The following is a 24,506-nucleotide window of genomic DNA, read 5'->3' on the forward strand; positions in this document are numbered from 1 at the left end:
CCAGAACCGTACCAGAACCATACCAGAACCGAACCAGACTTGAACCAGAACCGAACCAGACCCGAACCAGAACCGAACCAGAACCGAATCGGAACCGAACCAGAACTGAAGCAGAACCGAACCGAACCAGAACCGTACCAGAACCGAACCAGACGTGAACCAGAACCGAACCAGACCCGAACCAGAACCGAACCAGAACCGAACCGAATCGGAACCGAACCTGAACTGAAGCAGAACCGAAACGAACCAGAACCGTACCAGAATTGAACCAGACGTGAACCAGAATCGAACCACAACAGAACATTACCAGAACCTTACCAGAACCTTACCAGAACAGAACCAGAACCAAATTCAAGCAAACAGAACCAGAACCAACTCAGGTAAACCGAACCAGAACCAAACTCAAGCAAACAGAACCAGAACCAAACTCAAGCAAACATTATTAACGTCCTCAGGTTGGTATTGAGAAAAATCAGATGCCTAAGCTTGGATGGGCTGATCCGATTTCTCCTCCCAGTGAGTATTTGCCCGGTCTTCAAGAAAACTCTCTCTGAAGGAACAGATGAAGCCAGGATACACAGCCTCCCCTCCACCACCTGTATCCTATATCCTCACATATGATTGGCCACATGGCCGCCATGCTGACCAATCAAAACAAAGTTCTGCTGTGAGCAGAGCTGGGGCTGAGCACTGTGAGAGCTAAGGAGGGAAAGGAAAAAACTGGGAGCCGTCTCTCTCTCTTGATGCGAGCCGGCTCTTCTGATTCACTATAAAGCATCGACTCTCAGAGCCGCAGCTTTTGATCATGACACATCACTACTGTGCTTAATCTGTGTTACATTTATGAGGGGGTCATTGACAATTTTCTCACCTGTAAGGGGTCCCTGGCTATTCTATTATCAATTTGCCATCATTTTTAAGTATGTAAGAGATGATTTCATTGATAGCCATAGACTACATGTCTTTCAATGTAGACTTCCACTGAGAGGAACATATTAGACTATTTAGGAACTAAATTAGGAACTAAATTTAGACGGTCATACCAGCTTGATCATCAATGAAAATGTCCTGGAAATGTCCTGGAAAATGATCTCTGGAAAAGAGTGGGAACCCTGAATAGTTTTACATGCCTTAGAATATTGTTTATTTTATTTTTATGTAGTGCAAATGTACATATTGCAAATGTGTGAAATAAGCCATTTTCACTGTATATGTTTTTTGGCTAATTAAGCCATGCAAAGGAAGTTTCATAGCGAAATGATAGCTTTGACTTTTTTTCTTTTTCTTTTTACTTTAAAATGTGTCAGTTTGACTCCCAACATAACAGGAGGGTTAAGTGCCTGTTCAGTTGGGTGGCGAGAGGTATACAAAGAGGGTGAGAGGGGTTGAGTATTTTTTGTTGACCGCCACCGTCATCGTCATTGTCATTGTTTATTTCGATCAATTCGATTTGGTATTGATTTATTTTATTATTATTATTATTATTTTTTTTTTTTATTAAAGTGTTGCTGAACGATACAAGACGGGTGAGAGACATGACAATACCATAAACAATATACAAAAAGTGAAAGACAAGACAACAAGTGAACATTACAGAAAATAATGTGCGTGTTCGCGTGCGTGTGCGCGTGTGTGCATCTGTGTGCGCGTGTGTGTGTGCGCATGTGTGTGTGTGTGGGTTTGTGTGAGTGTGTATGTGTGTGAGTGGGTTTGTGTGAGTGTGTGGGTGTGTGGGCGTTTGTCTCTTTGTATGTATAAGTAGTTTTATATGAGCTGGGTGGGAGAAGGTAGTGAAGGCAATTCGGAAGGGGGGGCAATTTATTAGAGATTAGAGAGGGGTATTGATTTATTTTGAGTGTTTTGATAATAAATAGAAACCTTACTTTGGACTTTGATTTTGATTCATGGCAAGACGCGTCACAAGCACGATCCCATTTAGCCTCTGCGGCACCTTTCAATCTGAGCCGCTTCATTTACATTAAACCAAAATAAAAATCTGATTGAAAAGAAGCAAAAATATCATGTGGCATCGGTTCAAACCTTGTGAATTACTTGGACACAGTTGGTGATCAAAGCAAAAATCGTGCAGCACTTTGGTGTACTTCAGTGTTTTTTAAAATGTGTTAAATTAAACGTGGACTGGTAAGAATTGTGAAAATAGATAAAATCTCTTGCATTGTAAAGTAGCATACTTAGTATGTATTGTGCGCAGAGGTAAATAATGTGTTTCAGTAAAAAGCCCTCAACTGAGAACTCATCCTTGTGTCTTTTTCCTGTTTTTAGGCTGCTGATAAAGAATGGAAACAACATAGACTCTCCTCCTGTGTACGACTCCTTCGAAGTGGAGTATCTACCTAATGAAGGTGTTCTCAGCACTGGACGCTACCTCTTCATAGAGTTCACCACAGACGGGACAGTGACCTCCACTGGAGCAGCCGTCAGATATGAAGGTAGGTTGATAATGCAGCTTGCTTGTTTTGTACATTAATTCATGCCTCTAAGACTTTTCCTACCCTATTCTGTGTTTCCACAGCTTTTGCAAAAGGAATGTGCTACGAGCCCTTTGTGAAGTACGGCAACTTCAGCAGCAGTGACTCCACCTACGGCGTGGGCGCTGTGGTTGAATTCTCCTGTGACCCTGGCTACACACTGGAGCAGGGCTCCGTGGTGATAGAGTGTGTGGACGCACAAAACCCCCAGTGGAATGAGACGGAGCCGGCCTGCAGGGGTGAGTCAACAGATTTCTTCCGCCTGAGTAATTGTGCGACTTTAAATCTTTCACAAAATGTGCTTGCACTCCAGCAGAATTTGGAAGCAGATATGAGTGACCCCAAGAACCAAAGCTTTAATTGTGTTCTTGATCACTGCAGGAGTCAGGGAAGTCTTTTTACTCAGATATTAAAGACCAGTGGCAGTTAACTATGTCTCCCTAAAGCCGCTTTTCCTCTGATCCATGATAAATTTTCTCTTAAAACTGCAACAATGATTTACCCTGACATGTGTGCTTGCAGGGCAGATTTTAGAAGTGCTTTAAGATTAAAAGGCATAGAAACGTTGAGCACTGCCACACTGCAAAGACTACCCACCATACTGAATAGCTCCTCCTCAGCCCTTGACTTCTCCAGCACTCTCACAGTCTTCCCACACACACACACAACACTCTGACCTCACGCCCCCTTTTGTTGCCTGCGTCATGGTCAATCTGCCACACAATGAAATTGAAAAGCTCTCTAGTAAAAGCAACATATGAGGAAATTTAATTTCTGCTCCTTTGGGTCACGGTCAGAGCACTTCAGCAGTAGTATGCAGTTTTACAAGGTTCATATGAAGGAGCTTACACATTTGATTTCAGCTGTGTGTTATTAAACATGGGGAGCAAGGTTCCATGTTAAGAAGCTACATGTGAGATACTATCGATGGTTTTTCAGGGCTGGCCTCATTAGGTAGTAGTTTGTAGTTTAGCCAACAGAGGGCTAATTTTGCACATTTGTGTTATTTAATTTTCTGAATATTAATTTTGAGGGATGGGGAAATCAGTTTGAGGTTCTGGAATAAATATAAGAAATACATAACACTGTGTTACAGTATAGAAAAAGTACACAAACTTTTCTAAGGCTGATTCAGTCAGCTTTAACCTTACTCTGTCGCTTTAACAAGATTGCTAATTATATCAAAAAGAAGGGTTGTGAAAGATTGTGGTCATGTTTGTTAAATAGCCACTTTATCCCATCAGTCCAGCAAACATGAAGCACAGCCTCTTTGACAACCTCTGTGCTTGAACTGGAGCTTACCTGTTAACTAAGTACTACTACTACTGTCACCTCAAAGCAATTAGGAATAATGTTCCTCTAACTGTACAAACACATACTCCATTTTTCTTGAAGTCAGACAAGGGAGCATTTTAATTCCTGTAACCAGTCAGACTATGTCACATGTAACTTATACGGAGGGGTGGGGGAAAACAGATTGACAAGAGTATCTAGATTTTTTTATGGGATCATTTTAACTCTCCTGTTATGTTGCAGGTCACATTGACCCTTTTAAAGTCTATTTTAAGCAATATATGCCTTCCAAACCAGCTAAATGCAGCATAAAAATATGGGCAGCACGTGGCAGAAGAGGTGTCGTGTTAATTTATCACTATCACTTCATAAAAAATAAAGAAAAAAATAATAAAAATATAAAATAAAATAAACAAAAATCTACTTCATGTAAAACTATTGTATTTATATTTAGGGCTTTCCAATGTACATTAAAAAAGTTTTTACATGAATTTTATCCTCATTGAAGCATAAACTATGAGAATTAAAGAACACCAATGGACTAAACCTTGATTTAAATGGGTAGTAATGGGGTTAAAATTTTGATTTAAAAAAAAAATGTCTATTAGGATTTTTTGGGGTTCTGACACTTTTGGATAATTGAATATGCAATGGGTCAAATTGACCCACAAACATTATTGCTGTTCCAGAGAAATGAACGTAACAGGAGGGTTAAAATATGATTTTTTTTCTCATTAAATCAATATTTTTCAAGAGGGCAACAACTTGATGTCATCCTTTTCCTGAACTGCAGTAGAGAGCACCAGATGGAGTGGACAGGTCCTAGGAAAAGCTCATAATCTTTATTAGTACACTATAACCCTGTCTTATAATCTTCATCCAAATAGGTAATTGGACTTGGAATTCAAATTCTTGAAGACATTTCCCCTCTCCTTCAAAAGGCTCCTTCAGTTCTGACCAGACTGAGGAAGGGCTAGAAAATATAAGAGTCTAATAGTCGTGGGTGTGTTTCCCACACAGACATACAACTGAAACTGAAATGAAATAAGTTTCATTCATGGGTATTATTACCGTCTGTTATTCCTGGAACTTGTTGTCAAGTGTGTTTTATCTTCTATAGCCGTGTCACCCTACCACGATAAGCAGGTATTATAGCCTGTTAAATAGCTACGGCAAAATTTTAGCATATTTAGCATATTTTTACATATTTCATGTTGATGTTATGTTTCTTGTAGACAGCTGAGGAATGGACCATGGATAAATGTTTGCATGTTAGTTCGGCATTCTGTATGTCCATTTAGATTTTTGCAGAGCTGTTGATTCCCGATGATTGGTGGGTATGGTCAGCAGCATATGGGTACCTAAGAGAAACCACTGTACCCAGCATCTTTTTCAGAGTGCTTGGTCAGCTATACTCTGTCGCTACTACTGAAGCACCTCAGCCTGTACAACTCACAAAGGTGCTAGTGTCACCGCTCCAGAAAACCAATCATATCCCAGATGAGAAGGGACTTGTCACACAGGTTACCAAGAAAACAGATGCGTGTCAGACAATTGTTGCAGAGACAGAAAAGTGAATTACAGAAACAGATGGATGGGCGCTCAGTCTTTTTGTTTCCTGGAAATGTTACACCCTTGAAAAAGTGAAGTAATGATCACGAGCGTGATTATGTGTTGTTTCCTCATCAAGAGCGTTTAATAGAATGCAGAAAGAAACCTGATCTCCCCGGTCTGCATGTGGAGACCAAACCAATCGATCACTGATGAATATCTGACACAGACTACTAAGTAGATCACCGATCAACATGAATAAATCTTACTTTTGAACAATAGAAAAAATAGTAGAACTATATTTAAACACCCTTAGCATCATTACTGTTTGTTTTCAACTATTAACTGATTTTATGCATTTTATATGACTTAAATGCTTCTAGATGATTTTTAATCACTCTCTAAAACTTGTGAAATCATTTTGTTTTTATATCCAATGTAGATTTTAGCTTTGTTATACTGTGAACTTAGCAAACTGTTTTTAAACTCTTTTTAACTTATATAATGCTTTTAACCTGTCACACAGAGAACCGACTAATAAAAACTTGGTTAACACACTAATACACTTTAACAGCTGTTTGGTGCCAGTTCTGATAGATTAAGATTGCCCAGTGTTTCAAATGTACATTAAAAACAGCATGATTATTTATCCTGCTGTTGGCTGTAATCTAAATTCCCTTTGAGTTATTGCATTACAGTGTATACATTTGTTTCTCAACATCACCCTGAGGTGTTTCTGTGTTGCAGCTGTTTGCAGCGGCGAGATCACAGACTCTGCTGGCGTGGTGTTGTCTCCTAATTGGCCCGAGGCTTATGACAAAGGACAGGACTGCATCTGGGGCATCCATGTGGAAGAGGACAAGAGGATCATGCTTGACATCCAAGTGTAAGAGACTGCACTCAGGTGTAAGAGTGAGATATCACACCAGCAGGTAGAGAGAGAGAGAGAGGAGAGGTCGGACCTCGAGATGTGTAACACTCTCGTCTCCAGACACAAACATGTGCACAGTCTCACTCCTCTTTCTCCCTTGTCTCTTCTCTCACTCACACTTTGACATGCACATGAGGAAGTATTTCTGCGGCCGCAGTCACTAATTAGATTTTTTTTTCATCCGCTACATTAAGAATTCTGTGTTGCTTCCAGCTCGCTCTCTGACCAGATTAGCCAGTAAGCCTCCCTGCTCCCACTTCCCTGGTGTGTGTCTCAGAGTTGGCTTTGAAATGAATATGCTCTGGCAGTGAACTACTCTGAGCCACTTATCCAACCATCCCAACTGTAATGCAACACACATGCCCACAGATGTCAAAATAGACAGATGCACACACAGATATAGGCATGCCCCATTTATCCTTCACCTATTACTCTTACACACACACACACACACACACACAAACACACAAACACACAAACACACACACACCCACTTGCTGCTTTCTCATCCAAGTTATTGCTCTTAAATGAAGTGTAAATGAAAACTTAATTTGTTTCCTGCACACCACACAAAATCTTTCTTTAAACAAATCAATTTGAGTGTGTGTGCGTGCATAAGATTCTGCATTATTGTCTGTGTATCCTGCATGGAATCAACTGTTTGCCAAGTTTGATTCCCATCGCGTGGAAAGCACAAAAAAAAAAAAAAAAAATTCGCCACAAGTGATTTGTGTTGTAGCCTGAAGCACTCACACACACAAGAGGGCGCAGGGAGGCTCAAATTAAACCAGCGGGAGTAGCGCCTGAGGTTGGAGAAAAATAGTCAGTGACAAATCTCAAACAGAGGCTATTGTTAGCTATTAGTCACAGTGGTTACTTTACATAAGCATGCATGAAGGCTACTCTTCAACTTTTGTAGTAGATTTTTCAATTTGTTTAATCATTGATTTCTTCTTGCTGTGAGAGTAGATGGTATCAGCCATCGGGAGGAGGCTAGCCAATAATAACCTCCTCCTGATAGCTGATACAGGTAACTTTACCTATATAGATACATTGGTAACAGCATGGTTTAATGTCAGAAGTCCATATGTCTGTGGTAAAACTCAGGTCAGAGATGTTGTTGTGGAGACTGTGAATATGTTTCACCATGAGCTGGTGAACTTCTCAGTCTTCTACCTCTGAAAAATGTGGGTCACCAAGTGCTGTAATTCAGTGATTTTGTTGCTAAATGCTTTAGCTTTGGGTCGTCTCTGGTTAACTTTTTGAACTTTGAATGAAGATTCCAGCACTTGTGTTTTATTTTGGTGCTATTGCTAACTGGGGCTATATACTGCAGCTTATAATTGTCCAAACCATCCTCATTGCAATGACAACTTTTCAGATGACTGAAATACTGTAATACTTGCGGCACATGTTTTGCATGCTGGAGTTGTGTTACCCTCTAAAACAGTGAAAACATCCACACAGGTGAAGCCAATAATAACCTCCTCCTGATAGCTGATACAGGTAACTTTACCTATATAGATACATTGGTAACACCATGGTTTAATGTCAGAAGTCCATATGTCTGTGGTAAAACTCAGGTCAGAGATGTTGTTGTGGAGACTGTGAATATGTTTCACCATGAGCTGGTGAACTTCTCAGTCTTCTACCTCTGAAAAATGTGGGTCACCAAGTGCTGTAATTCAGTGATTTTGTTGCTAAATGCTTTAGCTTTGGGTCGTCTCTGGTTAACTTTTTGAACTTTGAATGAAGATTCCAGCACTTGTGTTTTATTTTGGTGCTATTGCTAACTGGGGCTATATACTGCAGCTTATAATTGTCCAAACCATCCTCATTGCAATGACAACTTTTCAGATGACTGAAATACTGTAATACTTGCGGCACATGTTTTGCATGCTGGAGTTGTGTTACCCTCTAAAACAGTGAAAACATCCACACAGGTGAAGCCATTTGTACTCTGTCATCACTAGTGGTTGGCGTATCGATTCTGTGGTATCAATATATCGATTCTCACACACTACTCACTTGAGTATCGATTACTCTAATAAAATATTGATACTAATTAATAAATGCGAAATAAAAGCGCATGTGTCACTTCTGAATCTTTTAGGGTAACTTACTCCAAAGTTTTGTACCGAAGAGGCTGTTTTTAAGCTTTCCACTCAGAGAATTTAAGTAAAGGATTTAATTATTTCTGTGTTTTTTCTAAATGTATTTCATTGTTTAAAAAAAAGGCCACCAAAGGATTTTCATATTCAAGTTGTTAAATGTTAAATGAACAGTATTTGGCCTCTTCCCATTATACGGTTCTGAAGCCAAAAAATCCCTCTCCTGGGCGCCGCCATTGTGCAGCCAGAGCCTGTGAGGCCACTGTAATAAGCTCCGCCCTACAGCGTAACGTCATAAGACGTTGTGTGTCCTTTGAAGTTTCACTCTACGGCGGCTGTGAATCAAAGGTAACCCGGAAGTAAAACCCTGTTTTTCAACCTCTTATGGTGCGTTTACACCAAACGCGAACGATCGCGCTATTCGAGCGAATATGGACGCGAGAATGTTTTGTGTTTACTCGCTCTATTCGTGCGAATGACTCGCTCTATTCGCGTGTCAAAATTGCGTGTAAATGAGTGCCAAGACGCGAATATACGCGAGAGGGAGGGGGGCTCCCACGTCTCAGCTGTCTGTTGTCAACAAACAGAATACAGTGGAGGCCAAGCGTGCCGGATACGGCCCTGGTGGTGAGGCTTTCAGCAGTGTGACTGCCCCCTGGTGGCTGGCTGCAGTATGGGTCAAAAAATCCGTCTCCCCCATTCATTTGAATGGGGGAGCAGTCAATCTTTAAAAAATAAATACACGTTGTACGAATGTTTCTCACATCCGTATGCTGTGGTTATATGTAGTTAGTATTTGACTGTTTTGTGTCCAAGGCCTCTTTTTTCTGAAAAGTTTCTTTTTCGTTAGTTATTAGAGTTTAAAAAACGGGGTTTTACTTCCGGGTTTCCTTTGATTCACAGCCGCCGTAGAGTGAAACTTCAAAGGGCACACAGCGTCTTGTGACGCTACACTGTAAGGCAGAGCTTATTACAAAGGCTTCACAGGCTCTGGCTGCACAATGGCTGCGCCCAGGAGAGGGATTTTTTGGCTTCAGAACTGTACAACGGGAAGAGGCGGAGCAACGCTGTCCATTTTTATTTACAGTCTATGGTGGAGGCTGGCTTGACTTTCGTTTCAGAAGTGGAGGCTGGCTTGACCGCAGTAACAAGGTTGAGCTTGCGGACATTGAATGGGGAAGCCGTTTATACTAAATGGGGCAGAGATAACTTCCTACTACAACAGCTGATAGCGGACAGACAAAGTTTTTCACAACTCACCACATAATCCTCCTCACTCTCTGTCCTCACAGTGAGCTCCTGTTTATTCCTCATCCCATAAAAACAGGTAGTGTCACAGAGCTTAGGGAAGCTTTACGATGATAGAATCAAAGTGTCCCATATATTCCAGATGAGGGAATCTCCGCTGGGATCTCCGCTGGTCCATACGTCACACAAGACACGTCCCGGGTGATCTGCACGCCGATTGGCTATCGTGCCGCAATTCATTCGCTTGAGTTCAGATATTTAAACTCTTGCGAATCATTTGCGCGAATGAATTCGCTTCATACGCGCAAATGCTGCGCGCTATTCACGCAAATGATGCGCACTATTCGCGCGAATACCGCGCAGCATTTGCGCGAACAGCACGAAGAATACCGCGCAGCATTCGCGCGTATGAGGCGCGAATGATACATACAGTTGTGGTGTAGAGTCAACATAAGGTTTGGTAGCAGAGTGGATGGTTTCTGCACAGGCTTAGTTTTGTGTCTCGCTGCGTGGTCACAGCACACATAATGCCCCGAAACTTTATCTCTCAAGCTTACAGTGGCTGAGATAAGAGCCATCACTCACATATGATCCACAGATCAAACAAGGGAGTAGTAGCATCAGACAGTTCCAATAATGCACAGTGTCTGAATGCCACACAGGGGTTTTGTGTGACCCTGCTTGCCTCCATGTTCTTTCGTTGGAGATTAAGTCTCAGTGATTAATGCCTGATGCTGTAAGTCAACCAGTGCACCTAAGGTAAAAAAAAAAAAGATCAGAGAGGATTTCTTTTTCTCTGCTGAAGTAAACAAGTTTGATTTGAGGTAAACTGATCTCTTTTTAAATTGGACCAGCCTTAATTTTTTTTTAATCCCAGCCACATGAGGCTGCTCCCTGCAAATTAATGGTGCTGTGGCCATCTCTGGTTTGTATCAAGGTTGGTCATGCATGGCCTTCATGGCAGTATAAACCCACGGCTTGTCTGATCTCTGCAGACCCTGCTATTACCCTCATGTCTGTTCTGATCACCCTGAGAATATTGTTCCTAAAGGCTCAGTCAACATGTAATTTGTCTGAATGTTTGTTTGTTTACGTGCATGCTAAAGTGACAAAAGGCTCTCCTGGATGAGAGCTGCTTCATTATAAGGGTGGGCACACACTTTTCCACATTAATGAGAATGTTTTCTGTATTATCATTCATCACTGTGCCTGTGCTGGCAATTACAGGAGAGCAGTGTGCATAATGAGGACTGATTAATTAATTTAGGCCAAACAGAAGGGCTGGCTCTTTGCTAATTAGCATGGAGCATAGCTCGAGCAAGAGTGGGAGACAAGAGGTTACAGCTGATATCCCCACCTGTGGAACATAACATGGTTCACATGTGGATGTTAGCATTTTGAGTCTTCTGTATCTCAGGGTGAGAAAGTCTGTTTTACAACAGTAGTAATGTTTGTTATTTCACTAAGCAGAATCAGAGTTTTATGTTAGGGCACACTGAGTCCTCTAGTGGAGACTTTGAGCATTACACGCCATCTAGAAGTCCACTTGTGCTGGGGAAATGCAGGTGCTTGCAAACTGTTATTTTTATACCGAAAAAGAACAGAGCAGAACAATTTAAATGTCAAATATGTCTCTGAAAAGATGTAGAAGGTTTCCTTTTGAAAGCTTGACACTGAAAGAAATTTCCATTCCATTAGAGTTACTGAAGTTTTCCAGGGTTTCTTGGACTTGACAGGTCAGTGAAGGTGACAAAATGCCCAGAGACTTGCACAAAACACTGCTGTCATCCCCTCAGAAGTGAGCTGGTCCCATCAGTATGCAGAGGAGATTTCTGGAACTCTCCAAAAGTCCTTTTACAAAACAGTCTCCTGGAACTTTGCAAACACTGAAGCAATGTTGATGGAAGAAGTATTTAATCAAATACGACAACTCCAAACAACAAATGCCTTAAAAATCCTATACTTAGCAGATTTGCATATTTTTCTGAAAGCATCAACCATATTAAAGCCATAAATTACACTGTCACACCTCAGCATTTTCAAGCAACTGTGACTATTAGTAGTTCAGGGGTAGTTTAGTTTGAGTCAGTCATACAGGCTCTGTCTAATCAAAAACAAGTGCAGCACTCACAGAAGTTTGACGAGATAGTCATTTTTTTTGTAATCTATAATTATATAGCACATGTGGTAAGTATAAAATAAATGCATGACCAGTACAATCATTAATGAACTCAGTTCAGGCTATCTACATTTGTGTCAAACCTATTGTAGCACATGCATTTTTAAGTTTATACATGTCTGTGAAAGGATGTATGTCATTTTTAAAGTTGGTTGTCAGGTTGCAGGTCATCTTATTATTTCTTTAGTGGCCACAGTTTTATTCTCTTAGAGCAACATGCACTATTTTGGCTTTGAGTATAAAAACAATCAAAAAAATAACTGTCTGCCTAAATGATTATATCTTGAAATAAATAGGATAAACATTATTACTCTGCACTGGAATTAAAGATAAACATAGGATCATATGGGAGATGGGATTCAAAGACTATTAGAGTATTAGTTACCAGTCTCTGACAAAGGACTTGAGGGGAAACCATTCAAAGGAGCCAGGTGGGATGACATTTGTGCGTAGTGTTTGCCAAGTTGCTACAGAGATGGCAGCTGAGCGACCTGCAGTGATTCACCACAGAGTCCTGCTCAAGTCTGGACTAAAGTCTGGACTGAATTGGCACTGTTTGTTTGGCATTCTTCTTTGTTGTCACCGGGACACTTGAATCAGACAGGAGTGCAAATGGATGGGGTCAGTAGGAACATTGAAAAAGCAAGGTTGACTTCAGCATTTTGATGAGTGAGAGCGACGGAGGGGAATATTTAGGACAGGAACCCAGACAGAAGAATAGGTGACTTCAGTCAAGTGGAAAAGCATGTGATTTACTAATGCTGTCACCTAAATCGGATGTTTTCAAGTATAGCTGTACTTTTTCCCCCTGGATCTGGGTAACATAGGATTAGATTTTGTTATGTGTTCATTTTTAAAATATCTGTAAATATAAGTTTTTGACAAAGTAGTTTTAACTTGCAAAGGTGGTTTTAAGGTGTGATTTTGTGTTTCAATGGATTTGACAGAAATGTACAATTTGGTGTTTGGGTTGCAGAGGTTTGTTGAACTGCGCAGCAAAAATGCTTTGCAGAACAAAGAGACCGACATGACGGTGTGAGGACAGATTTTAACGATCCATGATTAGAGCTGGATAAAGGAAAGGCAATTTTTACTACAAGTACAGATCATTGTTGAGAAATAAAGTAAATATTTTGGTACTTTATAACTTCTGTACAGACGATAAAGAAGAAAAGTACAGCTCTGAATTGTAAAATTGAGTAGTACGAGTAGAAAGTAGCCCTAATAAGGAGATTTCTACTTTTTGTTTTTTTGCAAAGCTAACTGAACCACACATTAGGAGGTGACTATTAGACTTCAGGTTCACTTTCAGACAGTAATAGAAGTGGGTGTCACCAGACCACACTATGCCACACCACACTTTACCACAGTAACAATTACATATATCATGATACAGCAATATTACGATACGGCAATAATTGATTAAGAATACAAACTGCCCCAAAATAGACAAAGAGTATGGATAAATTATTTATTCAATGCACTTTGGTTATGTTTCACTGAGATGAAATGTGCATGTTTTCAGTCTGTAAATTACATTTACAGAACTGTATAACAAATTTTAAACTAGGGTAATATGCATTTTAGTGATTGAAAGGCAGAGCTCACTTGTGTATGTAAACCTGGAAACACATTATGCTTAAAATTCACAACATGAAATTGTTTTATCTTAACCAGTAGGGGAGAACGGGGTTGGTTGTCACACGGGTTGGTTGGCACACTCGTTATATCTCGCCACCAGGGTGCACAGTCTCTCAAAATTGGGTATGGACATTTCCAGAATTAGGATCAGAGCTCACCTACATAGTCTTCTCTGGAGTAAGACAGCTGAACTTGAGGTGAGAGGACTTTATGTGTTTTTCATGTCAAATTGTAAATATTCAGCTCCTCTGTATTTTTCTTCTAGGCTTTTAAACGATGGGTTTATAACAAAACAAGTGTTACCCTTACAAAGTGTGAGGGGAAAGCTATAGTTTAGATTTTTATTAGCTAGCTAATTAATTGTTAAATGGTTGTTAGCCTTGATGCTAGCAAAAAATTCTAGTTGGGGTTGGTCGTCACATTCTCTTAGGGGTTGGTTGTCACATGTAACAACTAGTTGAGTAGGCCATTATTGTTAGGCCTATTTGTTTTGTTCTTTATGTTGTTATATAGGCTGGCCTAAAAATGTGTTTCCTGGTCATGTTCCTTGCTCATTTTATGTTAAAATGCATTAAGTTATGTAGGCCTATCACTTGTTAGTGCGATTAAACTTTCAAATTTAGTTCTGCCTTCTTGCCTTTTTTAAAAGATTTTTCCCATTGAAATACCATTGTGACAACCAACCCCATAGTGTGCGACAACCAACCCCATAGTGTGTGACAACCAACCCCATAGTGTGTGACAACCAACCCCGTGATGGGGTTGGTTGTCATAATGTGTCAGAGTGTCTTCGATAATTAATTGCCTCTTTGTTACAATGAGTTGGAAAATGAGAGGGACACACATTTCAAGCCAACACCTTAAGCTTCAATTTAATGTAGGAATGACTATTGAAAGATGTTTTGATGATAAGCAATCATTAAAACAGTAAAAAGTGTGACAACCAACCCCGTTCTCCCCTATTACTGTACATGGAACAGCTACAGTTGTAGTCGCTGTGATGTCAATGATCAGTCGGGTCTTCTTCAGTCAGATTCCATCCCTCTGTCGTTGTCAGTAAAACTTCTGCCATATAAGCACCAGAGTGAGTCTCGTGTATCAGGCTAGTCCTCCATTACTCTGCTGTCTTCTTCTGTGTTTTGCTTTTGTCAAGTCTCTGTTGCCACCTCCAAAGCCAGCTCAGCCTCGAATGACTTCCCCTTATCAAAGCAGTGCCGCCTTGAATGTGCAATGTAAAAGGAGCTGCAGGCTCATCCTAAAATCTCTTTCAACTTGTAGAATATAAAAAAGAAATGAAAGCAGAAGTTAACATCAAACCCTAACATGTTAGTGTTACACTGTAATCAGGTACAAGTAGCCACCATTGTTGTTTTTGTGTATGTGGTGTGTGTGTGTGTGTTGAGTTCAATGGTTGAAGCGACAGAAGGTAATCACACGGTAAGATTGCAAACTGACAGTACCACATCCTTCTTTCCAGAGTTGTCTGAATGCAGGGAGAGCTTTGGGAGGAGATAAGGTGAAATACAGTTCAATGATAAGGTGGATAGTGTTGTTGACATGAGCAGCAAGAGGATGATAAAGCTTGAATGGAAGTGAAGTGTGAGATGTGAAGATAGAAAAAAAATGCAGACAATTTGGTTCTTCCGTGGACTTCACTGACGGACACCCCATTTTATTGTGATAACAACTGTGACTCTACTATTCCTCCTGCTAATAAAAGTCTCCATTGTTTTTCATTGCATGCAGTCACTTTGCATCTGCAGGATGCATCTCATCTATTGGTTATGCATTGAATCGCCCATAGGGTCTAAACTTTATTGGTCTGTTTCCTCTTTTTGCACACTTATAAATGTCATTTTAAGGAGGCAACATTTCCATATATGCATGAGGCGTTCTCATAGCTGTTTGGAAATGAAACCTGCCATTGTCATTCCTGTCACTTCCATCCACAGCGGCTGATTGTTAGAGAACATGGAGGTGTAAATTGTTGCTAAGGCTGTCCAACTAACCAGAGGGAGCACCTTGTCTCTCAGCACCTCATTCTGCTCCCATTCATGCAGCTGGCAGCTATTATTTGGCTCTATCAGGAGAAGCTGGATTTTTTTTATTCTGTCCAGATTTCAGCTCCAGTGGAATCCAGTCATTCTGGTGTTTTTGCTTTAAAATGTTACTTTCAAGGACCTGCATGCCTCAACCAGTGGTTCATGAATAAAGGCATCGTAGGTGTAAATATATAAATTATTTGTGAATGCTTATATTCCAAAAAATGTGTTTCTAACTTGGGTAAATAAAACCGAATCGGGTGCAATTCATTTACTTAAACTGGAGTGTGTTTCTACTCATGAGTGATGTGAGAACCTTGTGTGGGAGGTTGTGAATAAGATACTCTGGAGAGGTAAACAGACTCAGGTCATTTGCGTCCTTCTGTCATTATAAAAATGTGTCAATCACAGATAAAGCAGCCCCATCACAGGCACCTGCTTTTGAGTGTGATCTGAAAGATGCCTTGAGTCTGTGCATATTGAAAAACGTACGGTCAGAGTTCCTATGGTCGAAATGACAAATAAAAAAAGAAGAGGGAGACTCAACTGCACCTCCAATGCCAGCTTTTTCATTTCAAAACGTGTGCAGGAGTATTTCAGCACCAGTTTCCCTTTTGAAATAAAAAACCTAATGACATGTAGTGTGCCACACAGGTGATTTCAATCAGTTAGCTAAGAAATAGTGTTCACAGAGGGCAGTTTCAGGGAAAGAAAGCCCACTGATATATTGTGGTGTTGATATTTTATGAACTGACTATCACAAAGTAGTAATATTAAAGTTTAAAAGTCAGATTGCAAATGTGCTGGAAATGACTCACTACTTTTCTTGTTTCTGTGTGGGTTCTAAACCAGCAGGTAATTACTCACATCTACCTCTGCTTACTGGAAAGACAACAAATAATTTTTACCATAAAACAAGTAGCAGGTAGACTGGTGATTTGTCACACTAAAAACCTTTTTTTTTTTTTTTCATAATTTTCTTACAAATTAAACATGTATTCAGATTTTGACGTGTTTAAATAATATTTTGAATCAATGTTGCATTCTAGGTAGGGTTGCAAAGGGATGAAAAGTTTCCAGTAAATTTCCATGGGAAGTTAAGCTGGGGAATTTTGGAAATATTCCAAATTGGAAATTATGGGAATTTATGGGAATTAATGGGAATTTATGCCAATTAACTGAGAATTGAGGGTAATTTAATGGAAAGGTATCGTATCCAAGCATAAATATTTGTTTTGTTATAAGCCGACATCCATCCAAAATATATTTTCCCAAACTATATTTAAGTTCCCTATTAAAGCTGGGGTTGGTAGTCAGATTTAGATAAACTTTTTGATTATACTGGTTAAAATTATATTTGTGTCCCGATGGAAATCAATACATAATGTCTTCTTAAATAAGAGCGAAAAAAAGCCACTATCTACAGCCGGAGTAAACCTGGGAAAACACCAACCAATCCCTGCCATCAGGATCCAAACCTTCAATTGAGGAAATTGAATTTATTTACTGATTTATTCCTGTTTATTCCCATAAATTCCTATTAATTCCTATAAATTCCCATTAATTCCCATGGTAAGTTTCCAACTTACCCCAACCCTAATTCTAGGTCATTCAGTTGGAAATATTTCACTGCATGAATGACTGGGATGCAATTTTGTGTTCTCTTGTAGACATCTATTTTAAAGAATGCATGCATTGCACACATGCATGCTTTGAGGATTTCAGTTTGTTGGGTTTCAACTCATCTCTAGTTTAACTGATACGTTTTTGAACCAATTAAACCTCTTGATTAAATAAATTTGATGTAAACTAATTACAAAACCATTATCAAGTAAACACAAATAATATATTATCAAGTACCATAACCAAAGACTGTATAACAAATGAACGCAGTCTTCGTGACATCACCCATCTGTTCCTAAGCGCTAGTTTGAAGCCATTCGTCAGCGGGTGAATGCTGAACACAACCTAACTTTGTCCGAGATAGTGTTGGGTAAAGAGACAGGCCTTTAGCCTATCTGCTTGTAAAAATTCCCCCAGATGACCTTGGCAGCATGTACAGTAAGTATTAATAGAGTAAAAGCAGGTCAAAGTCAATAAGCTAATTTACAAGGCAACAGATGACTCACCTGCAACTGAAAGATTACTTTCAAATACAATTTCCCGCATTGCAAATCACAATCAGCAGTGATTTATATTTTGAAAGAAAGGAGAAATAGTGGGAGGTATAATAACTGGCACCAAAACACTGGTTTGCTTGTTTACTTGATAAAGCACAGTCAACAGTGATTCATAAATATAAAAGCACTCCCCTACCTGGAGTATGACATGCATCAAGACTGACATTGTGCCATTAATGTTCCTGCCATCACTGACATGAACCATCATACAATTAAAAGACAATGTGCACTACTTGACACCTTGTATTTTAGGCACACAAAGAGCAACTATTACCTGCTGCTCATTATATCAGCAGGGCCCTATTACTTCTTTGATGTATCTTTATTTCTTCCCACTCCATCCCGTGTGTGAATAAATGTCAAGCTTTAGTAATGCTCTAAAAGGGGCAAGCATATATAAATACACAAAATGGAAAAGGTTAATGCATTCTCAGTAAATGACAGCAGATTCTGTAAAAATGTACCTCGGCTACCTTGTACATAATGTTGCAGAAGTGTATCAACGTTTAGATGTGTTGATTATTTATTTTTGATTTTATTTACTTATCTTCGTCCTCATTTTTGCTCCATTATCCTAGTTGCCATGAAACGCAGCATTTTCAAGGCGTAGAGACCTGAAGGATAGTCTCATATTATGCTCATATATTGCCAGATTTACACTTTTGTATATATTCATAAGAGCAACGTGGGGAATGAAGAGACATACATCATGAATTATTTAGTGTTTACTTCACATTCCATCTATCCAGTGTAAACAGAATTAATATATTCAAAGTACTGCTGACATCGCCTTTCGCCATCAGCTTTTGCTTTCATCAGCTAGAGAAATTACAAGTCATTGAACTGTTAAAGTGCTGCACTGTTGAAGCAAACACATCATAACATGATGTCTGGGAAGCTGTATCTAAATACAAACATTCATTCATGTATAGAAAGAAATGTAACAACTTGTTTTACATCTGTTCTAGTCTCCATATTGGCAAGAACGACCTCCTGACCTTCTATGATGGAGATGACCTGACAGCCAACATCTTGGGCCAATACAGCGGCACCAAGCCACACTTCAAGCTGTACACCTCCATGGCTGATGTCACCATTCAGTTTCAGTCAGATCCTGCGACAAACATTTACGGCTACAACAATGGATTCGTGGTCCATTTCTTTGGTAAGGGTTTTGTTTAATTCATCTTTATTGTGCGCTTTATTGTAATTGTTTACATATTGCTTTGGTAATTGAATGTATGCAACCCTTTATGTGTGAAATTCCTATTCAAATAAAAAGTCTAACAAGCATGAAATATAAATTGTTACCCGTACCAGAACCCAGCAGGCGACCAATCAGAAAAGAGGCCCATTTATTCCCGTGTCTTTGCATCCTTCTCTTTCTATGTCTCCATTCTGCCTTATCCCAGGTGCACAGGATTGGATAACAACACAAACAGAAACACAATAACAGGGTGCACTTCATCGTCAGCTGGTTTTGCCCAGTGCTTTGTGTTTTTGGCCATGCATGCTGCAGTTAGAGAGACACAGATTGACTGGTGCCAGACCACATGCTGTGTTCCTTCCTGCAAACATCACAAGCCTCTATTTACATTTTTCCTCCCAAACTGCTGCTGTTCAGTGCACACTGAGCACACAGTTTTGCAGTCTTTTTTTCCCCCCGCAGAGATGGTTACATATTAATTCTGTGATTTCCTCTGTGGTTTTACAGTCTTGGTAACAAAAGAAAGATGAAAGTTTAATGTTGTTGCAATAGGAACAGCAGAATTGCTAGTGTTTTGTACCATTGTCTTTCCTTATTGTGTCAATTCAAATAGGTAGTGTATCTGTCAGTCCTCATTGTTCGCATTTCTCATTCTCTCTTTCCTACCATCACCGTGAAACCCCCTCTCTTCCAATACCAACAGAGGTTCCCCGGAATGACACCTGCCCAGAGCTACCTGAGATCACAAATGGCTGGAAAAGCACGTCCCATCCTGACCTCATCCATGGCACCGTCATCACTTACCAGTGCTACCCTGGGTACGAGCTGGTTGGCTCTGAGATCCTTATGTGTCAGTGGGATCTTTCATGGAGCGGTGATGTCCCGAAATGCCAGGAAGGTGAGAGGAAGCACTATACTCTTGTATTTCCTACATTTTATCACAGAAAGATAGAGTAGACTGAGGTATGGTATTAGGATGCTGTGGCTTTATTGGTATCATAGTTAGCACAATAAAACAAATACTCTAAAGCCTGGTTTGTACTTCTCTGTCACATTGACACCATAGCCTACAACGTGGGTCTTCGTAGACTGGCAATCACCTCCTCCAAAGTGCAACTCTGTGTCAAAAGGACCGGACCGCAGGCCCTGTGATTGGGCGAAGTCGCCGAACATCAGCCATACATTACATCTCGTCTGAAGTTTCCTCTAAATTCTTACAAGTAATAATAACTGCTGTATGATAAACAGCAACATGTATCCGCTCTAAATGAACATAAAGAAATGCTCTGAATCAATGTGAAAAAGCAAGCAGAAAACATAACTTGAAAAGGAAGAAGCAGAACTCGAAACAAGCGACCCAACTATCATAGAGGCCACACTGCCCTTAAGCATTTTAGGCAGTGTGCCAGAGAGACGCAAACACATCAACAAGTATGTAGTGCTCACGTCCACGTCGGCCATAGTTGCATAGTGAATGCAGAAATATAAACATTAACTCTAAGTATAGCTGACTTTAACTTGCACATGCTAAGCAGGCTTTCAGACTAACAGGCTGTCTCTCTGTGAAAGACAAGAAATGTCTGAATGACATCTACAGGCTCCAAAGTCACTGGAGTCCAGCTTAAGGACCTCTGCTCCCTTTAGACAGTGCAGGTGGTCCAGAAAGCGAACCGAATTTTGACCCAACCGGGACATATACTTGGCAGTGAATTCTCAATCATGCCCTCAGGTCGGCGGTATTATGTTCCGGTGTGGAAAACAAACCGCTATGCTAATTATTTTATTCCTTCAGCCATAAGGCTGCTAAATGCACTGAACGCAGAAGAAATTGAGAATTACTAAGCATCCCACTCTGCTGTATGGTCACTGGTTGTGGTAGTTGCTGATGTCACAACGTGTTATTTGTTTCCTTAACTGTATATTTTGTACTATGGACAGGTTGACTGTATGAATTGCCCTCCTGGGACTAATAAAGTATTCTGAATCTGAATCTGAAAAGTAGATGGGCATTGAGTGGATGTTTTGCAATTGAAGTCATCATCACAGCCCTCACTTAGTGCACGAGTCTGCAGTTGCCCTTTTATGTAAATTAGATGGTAACACGGTAATAATCTACATTTTCACTATAAGGAAGAATAAAACGCCTGATCAGTCAAAATAAAATAACTATATTCATCAGATACACAATTCTGATAGAGTACATTTAAAACAAATAAATTGATAGAAACTGATGATGCCATGAATCTGAATGTTTGTTTTTTTACCATTTTAAATGAGCAAATCCACTATGTCAAAAACTGATGGGGTTTTTTTTTATCTAATGCTTTTAACCAAGCAAGAAGTGTCCCTTGAGACTGTATTTATTTTCTTAAAAAAAAAAGAAAAAGAAAAAGAGCAAAGCACAGTGAAAATGGCACCCAGCCTCCCTAAAAGGGGCTAAATCCAGCTCAAATATCGTGATTGCATTTCTAAGCACAAAGGCTGTAAGAGAGGCTTAAAATATTTCAAAGGGGGCTTAATAATTAAGATGTAATGCAGGTTATTTAAAGTTGGCTAAGTAGATTTAGTTGCGGCGAGCCTACCAATTTATAAGGCATTCAATATTGAGCAGAGGCTGGAGTTTGTAATTAATTGTAGAGCAGTCAGTTACACAGTCTCTTAAAGGTCACAATTGATTGAATGTGAATAAACACCTATTTTAAGCCCCTCTATACTGTAGTGCCTGTCAAAGTCTGACTGACTTCTCCCCAGAGAAAACCATTGTTTACCTGTCAGAAACTTAGAACTAGTATTTGTCTTATGACACTGCTTCATAAGCAGTGGATAACAATGTGTTGAAGTTGTTGTGGAACCAGACTGTATGATGGAGGTGAACATTTAGAGCTGAAACGATTCCTTGAATAACTACAGTAACTAGCACAGTATTTATTTACCATGAGACTTAGTTGAAATCTGGACAACAGCACACTGTGTGCCATGGAATTCAAGTCATATAGAATGACTGTTGTAAATAAACTCTGAAATAGCCATATATACACACTAACTTACTTTTACCAGTAATAAAACACAATAACAGTAACACTATGATCCAACACAATAAATGCAATCTTTTTATTTTATTACTGATATGATCATGCACTGTGAGACAGCTCGTCAATGCCAACCTGATGCAATGAGAGAGAGGGAGAGAGAGAGAGAGAAATGGAGAGAGAGGGAGAGAAGCCTACAATTGTCCTTCTGCCAGTATGGGAGTCAGTTGAAGTTCAGCTACATTTCCTCTCATTCTTTTAGAATCAACAGAGAAGTGTTTCCCTGTAGCTTTTGTTGAGCAAACTTGACAGCCTGACAGTATTCAGGTCCTTCCGTTTTCTCTGTGCTACTGTGTCGATCAGTAAATTTGACATGTGGAGATGATATCTTTATCTGCTAAGCTACTGCACGAGAAACTGGATGGCAGATGCCGGGACGGCTGACGTGAACTCTGCCTTTTACACACACACACACACACACACACACACACACACACACACACACACACACACACACACACACACGCACGCGCACTTGGAGCCTAAAATGCACTAATCCAATACAGCAGGTATATTCTAATTTGGTAGCAGTAATTAGGGTCAGCAGGTGTAGGTTAACACTTCCACATAGTAAATAATTTAGCATCAGCCAGTCTAAGTATCATTTGGGCCTAGTAATAAGACAAGATGAGATAATCCTTTAATATTAGATTAATCTGTGGAATACTAAACTAAAATAATCAATTACTGCGTCCTTGAATATTCATGTGGTCAGTGTCTTTTCAGGGACAAAAAAAGACTGAGCTAATATGTAAAGTTGAACAAACTTTTTGGCTGCTGAGGAAGTGCACAAAAGTCTGATAACTTGCCTCAAATGATGTCACTTGAGTCATGACCAGCTGAATCTGACAAGTTTGACAATCCAACAGTGTCTGTGTAAGGAACTCCAACCTAGGCTGTATCTAGTTCTTGTGAAAGGCTTCAGGTCCTGATGATCTTGTAGTTGCAGCTAGCATAATATAAAATCTGTTCCTATACTTATTCTCCGATATAGAATTTAAGTGAGTCCACTCCCTGAAGTACCTAATAATACATTTCTCCTTTTTTTTTCTCTTTTGTTGAATACTTGTTGCAAGTTACAATAAATGATCATCATTTTTTGTGATGTTCTAGTTATGACGTGTCACGACCCTGGAAATGTGGAGCACAGCCATAAGGTGATCACTGGAAGCCGCTTTGCTGTTGGGTCTTCGGTGCAGTACATCTGTAATAAAGGCTACATCCTGTCCGGCAGCAGCCTGCTCACCTGCTATAACCGAGATTCAGCAACACCCAAGTGGAACGAGAGGCTGCCCAAATGTGTCCGTAAGTTGTATATGCATTTACAAAAACTTATCAACACACCTAAAAATGTACATAATCTTGTTCCTGTTTTGATGAATTTACAGTACTGTCTCTGTTTATGTTGTTGTCTTTATGTTGTTTATGTTAGTGTCAGTGTTACTTAATTGAAGAGTTGAATTATGGTATATTTTAAAGTAACATATTGCCCTGCCTTTCAGCTGAAAAGTATGAACCATGCAGGAACCCTGGCGCTGCCTCCACCAGTGTGCAGAGCTCTGAAAAGGCCTTTTACCAAGCAGGAGAGATGCTGACCTTCTCCTGCCACTCGGGCTATGAGCTGCAGGGTGAGGCCACCATCTACTGCATCCCTGGACACCCATCACAGTGGAACAGCACTCCACCTGCCTGCAGAAGTAAGCCTGGCCCACACAATGGAGCAAAGTTTTCTGCTTTTACAATTCCTGTTGCATTTGCAAATATACTATGACCTAGACCAGGGATTCCCAAAGTGTGGGTCGGGACCCCCTGGGAGGTCGCGAGACACAAATGGGGGGTCGTGAAATGTTTACAAGAATGTTTATTTTTTTTAAGTTATCTAAAAATGTTTATTATTATTTATGTTTGTGTATTTACCTTTTTTTATTATGTTTATCTTCCTTTTTGTTCGAACTGTTTATTATTATTATTATTTCTTTATTATTATTTTTTGTATTTATTGTTTTTTTCTTCTCTTTGTTGGTTTTGTATTACTTATATATAATCTGTTAACTTGTGGTGAACAAAGAAGTACTAAAAGAAAGCAATAAATAAGTTGAATGACAAAAGTTATCTAAAAATAGTTCATTTTTCCTATTATAGTAAAAAATATCCACAAAATAGTAGCAAAACTTGAAATAAAACCTTGAAAATAGAAAATGTAATGAGTTTTCTGCCTTTCTTTTTGCCAGATGACTCTTAAGTTTAGGGTTGGTGACCAGTTAATTATCAAAAGCATCAGTAGGGGCAGGTTAATTCATAACAGCACAGGAAACACAGCCACATGCTCATTTAGGTAGGCTGATTTTCTGCAGACCAGCTAAATGAAGCCACATTAAATCACTTTGAGGGACAGTGGGGGTCGTGAGTCTTTGGCACCTATATTTGGGGGTCGCGGGCTGAAAAGTTTGGGCATCCCTGACCTAGACCATATTATGTGCTATTAATGTGGTTGTTCTTGTTATGCAAGATTGTGAACATAATTTATACAATATGTGCAATATTT

General features: G+C 39.7%; 1 protein-coding gene and 1 long non-coding RNA gene across 4 annotated transcripts in view; one reads left to right on the forward strand and one right to left on the reverse strand.

Annotated features, from left to right (window-relative positions):
* Window positions 1-24,506, forward strand: part of LOC117813365 (seizure protein 6 homolog) — a 140,398-nt gene that overhangs the window by 108,988 nt on the left and 6,904 nt on the right. For both annotated transcript variants that reach the window (XM_034684543.1, XM_034684542.1), the window contains exons 7-13: window positions 2,284-2,450; window positions 2,534-2,728; window positions 6,081-6,219; window positions 18,634-18,830; window positions 19,576-19,770; window positions 23,075-23,266; window positions 23,464-23,658. In XM_034684543.1, the coding sequence (XP_034540434.1) occupies window positions 2,284-2,450; window positions 2,534-2,728; window positions 6,081-6,219; window positions 18,634-18,830; window positions 19,576-19,770; window positions 23,075-23,266; window positions 23,464-23,658 (1,280 nt within the window). The remainder of the gene's footprint in view (window positions 1-2,283; window positions 2,451-2,533; window positions 2,729-6,080; window positions 6,220-18,633; window positions 18,831-19,575; window positions 19,771-23,074; window positions 23,267-23,463; window positions 23,659-24,506) is intronic.
* LOC117813367 overlaps window positions 1-24,506 on the reverse strand; it is a 115,676-nt gene that overhangs the window by 82,896 nt on the left and 8,274 nt on the right. The gene's annotated exons all lie outside the window — the stretch shown is intronic.

This window comes from Notolabrus celidotus, chromosome 5 (genome assembly GCF_009762535.1).
Source record: "Notolabrus celidotus isolate fNotCel1 chromosome 5, fNotCel1.pri, whole genome shotgun sequence".
Taxonomy (NCBI): Eukaryota; Metazoa; Chordata; class Actinopteri; order Labriformes; family Labridae; genus Notolabrus; species Notolabrus celidotus.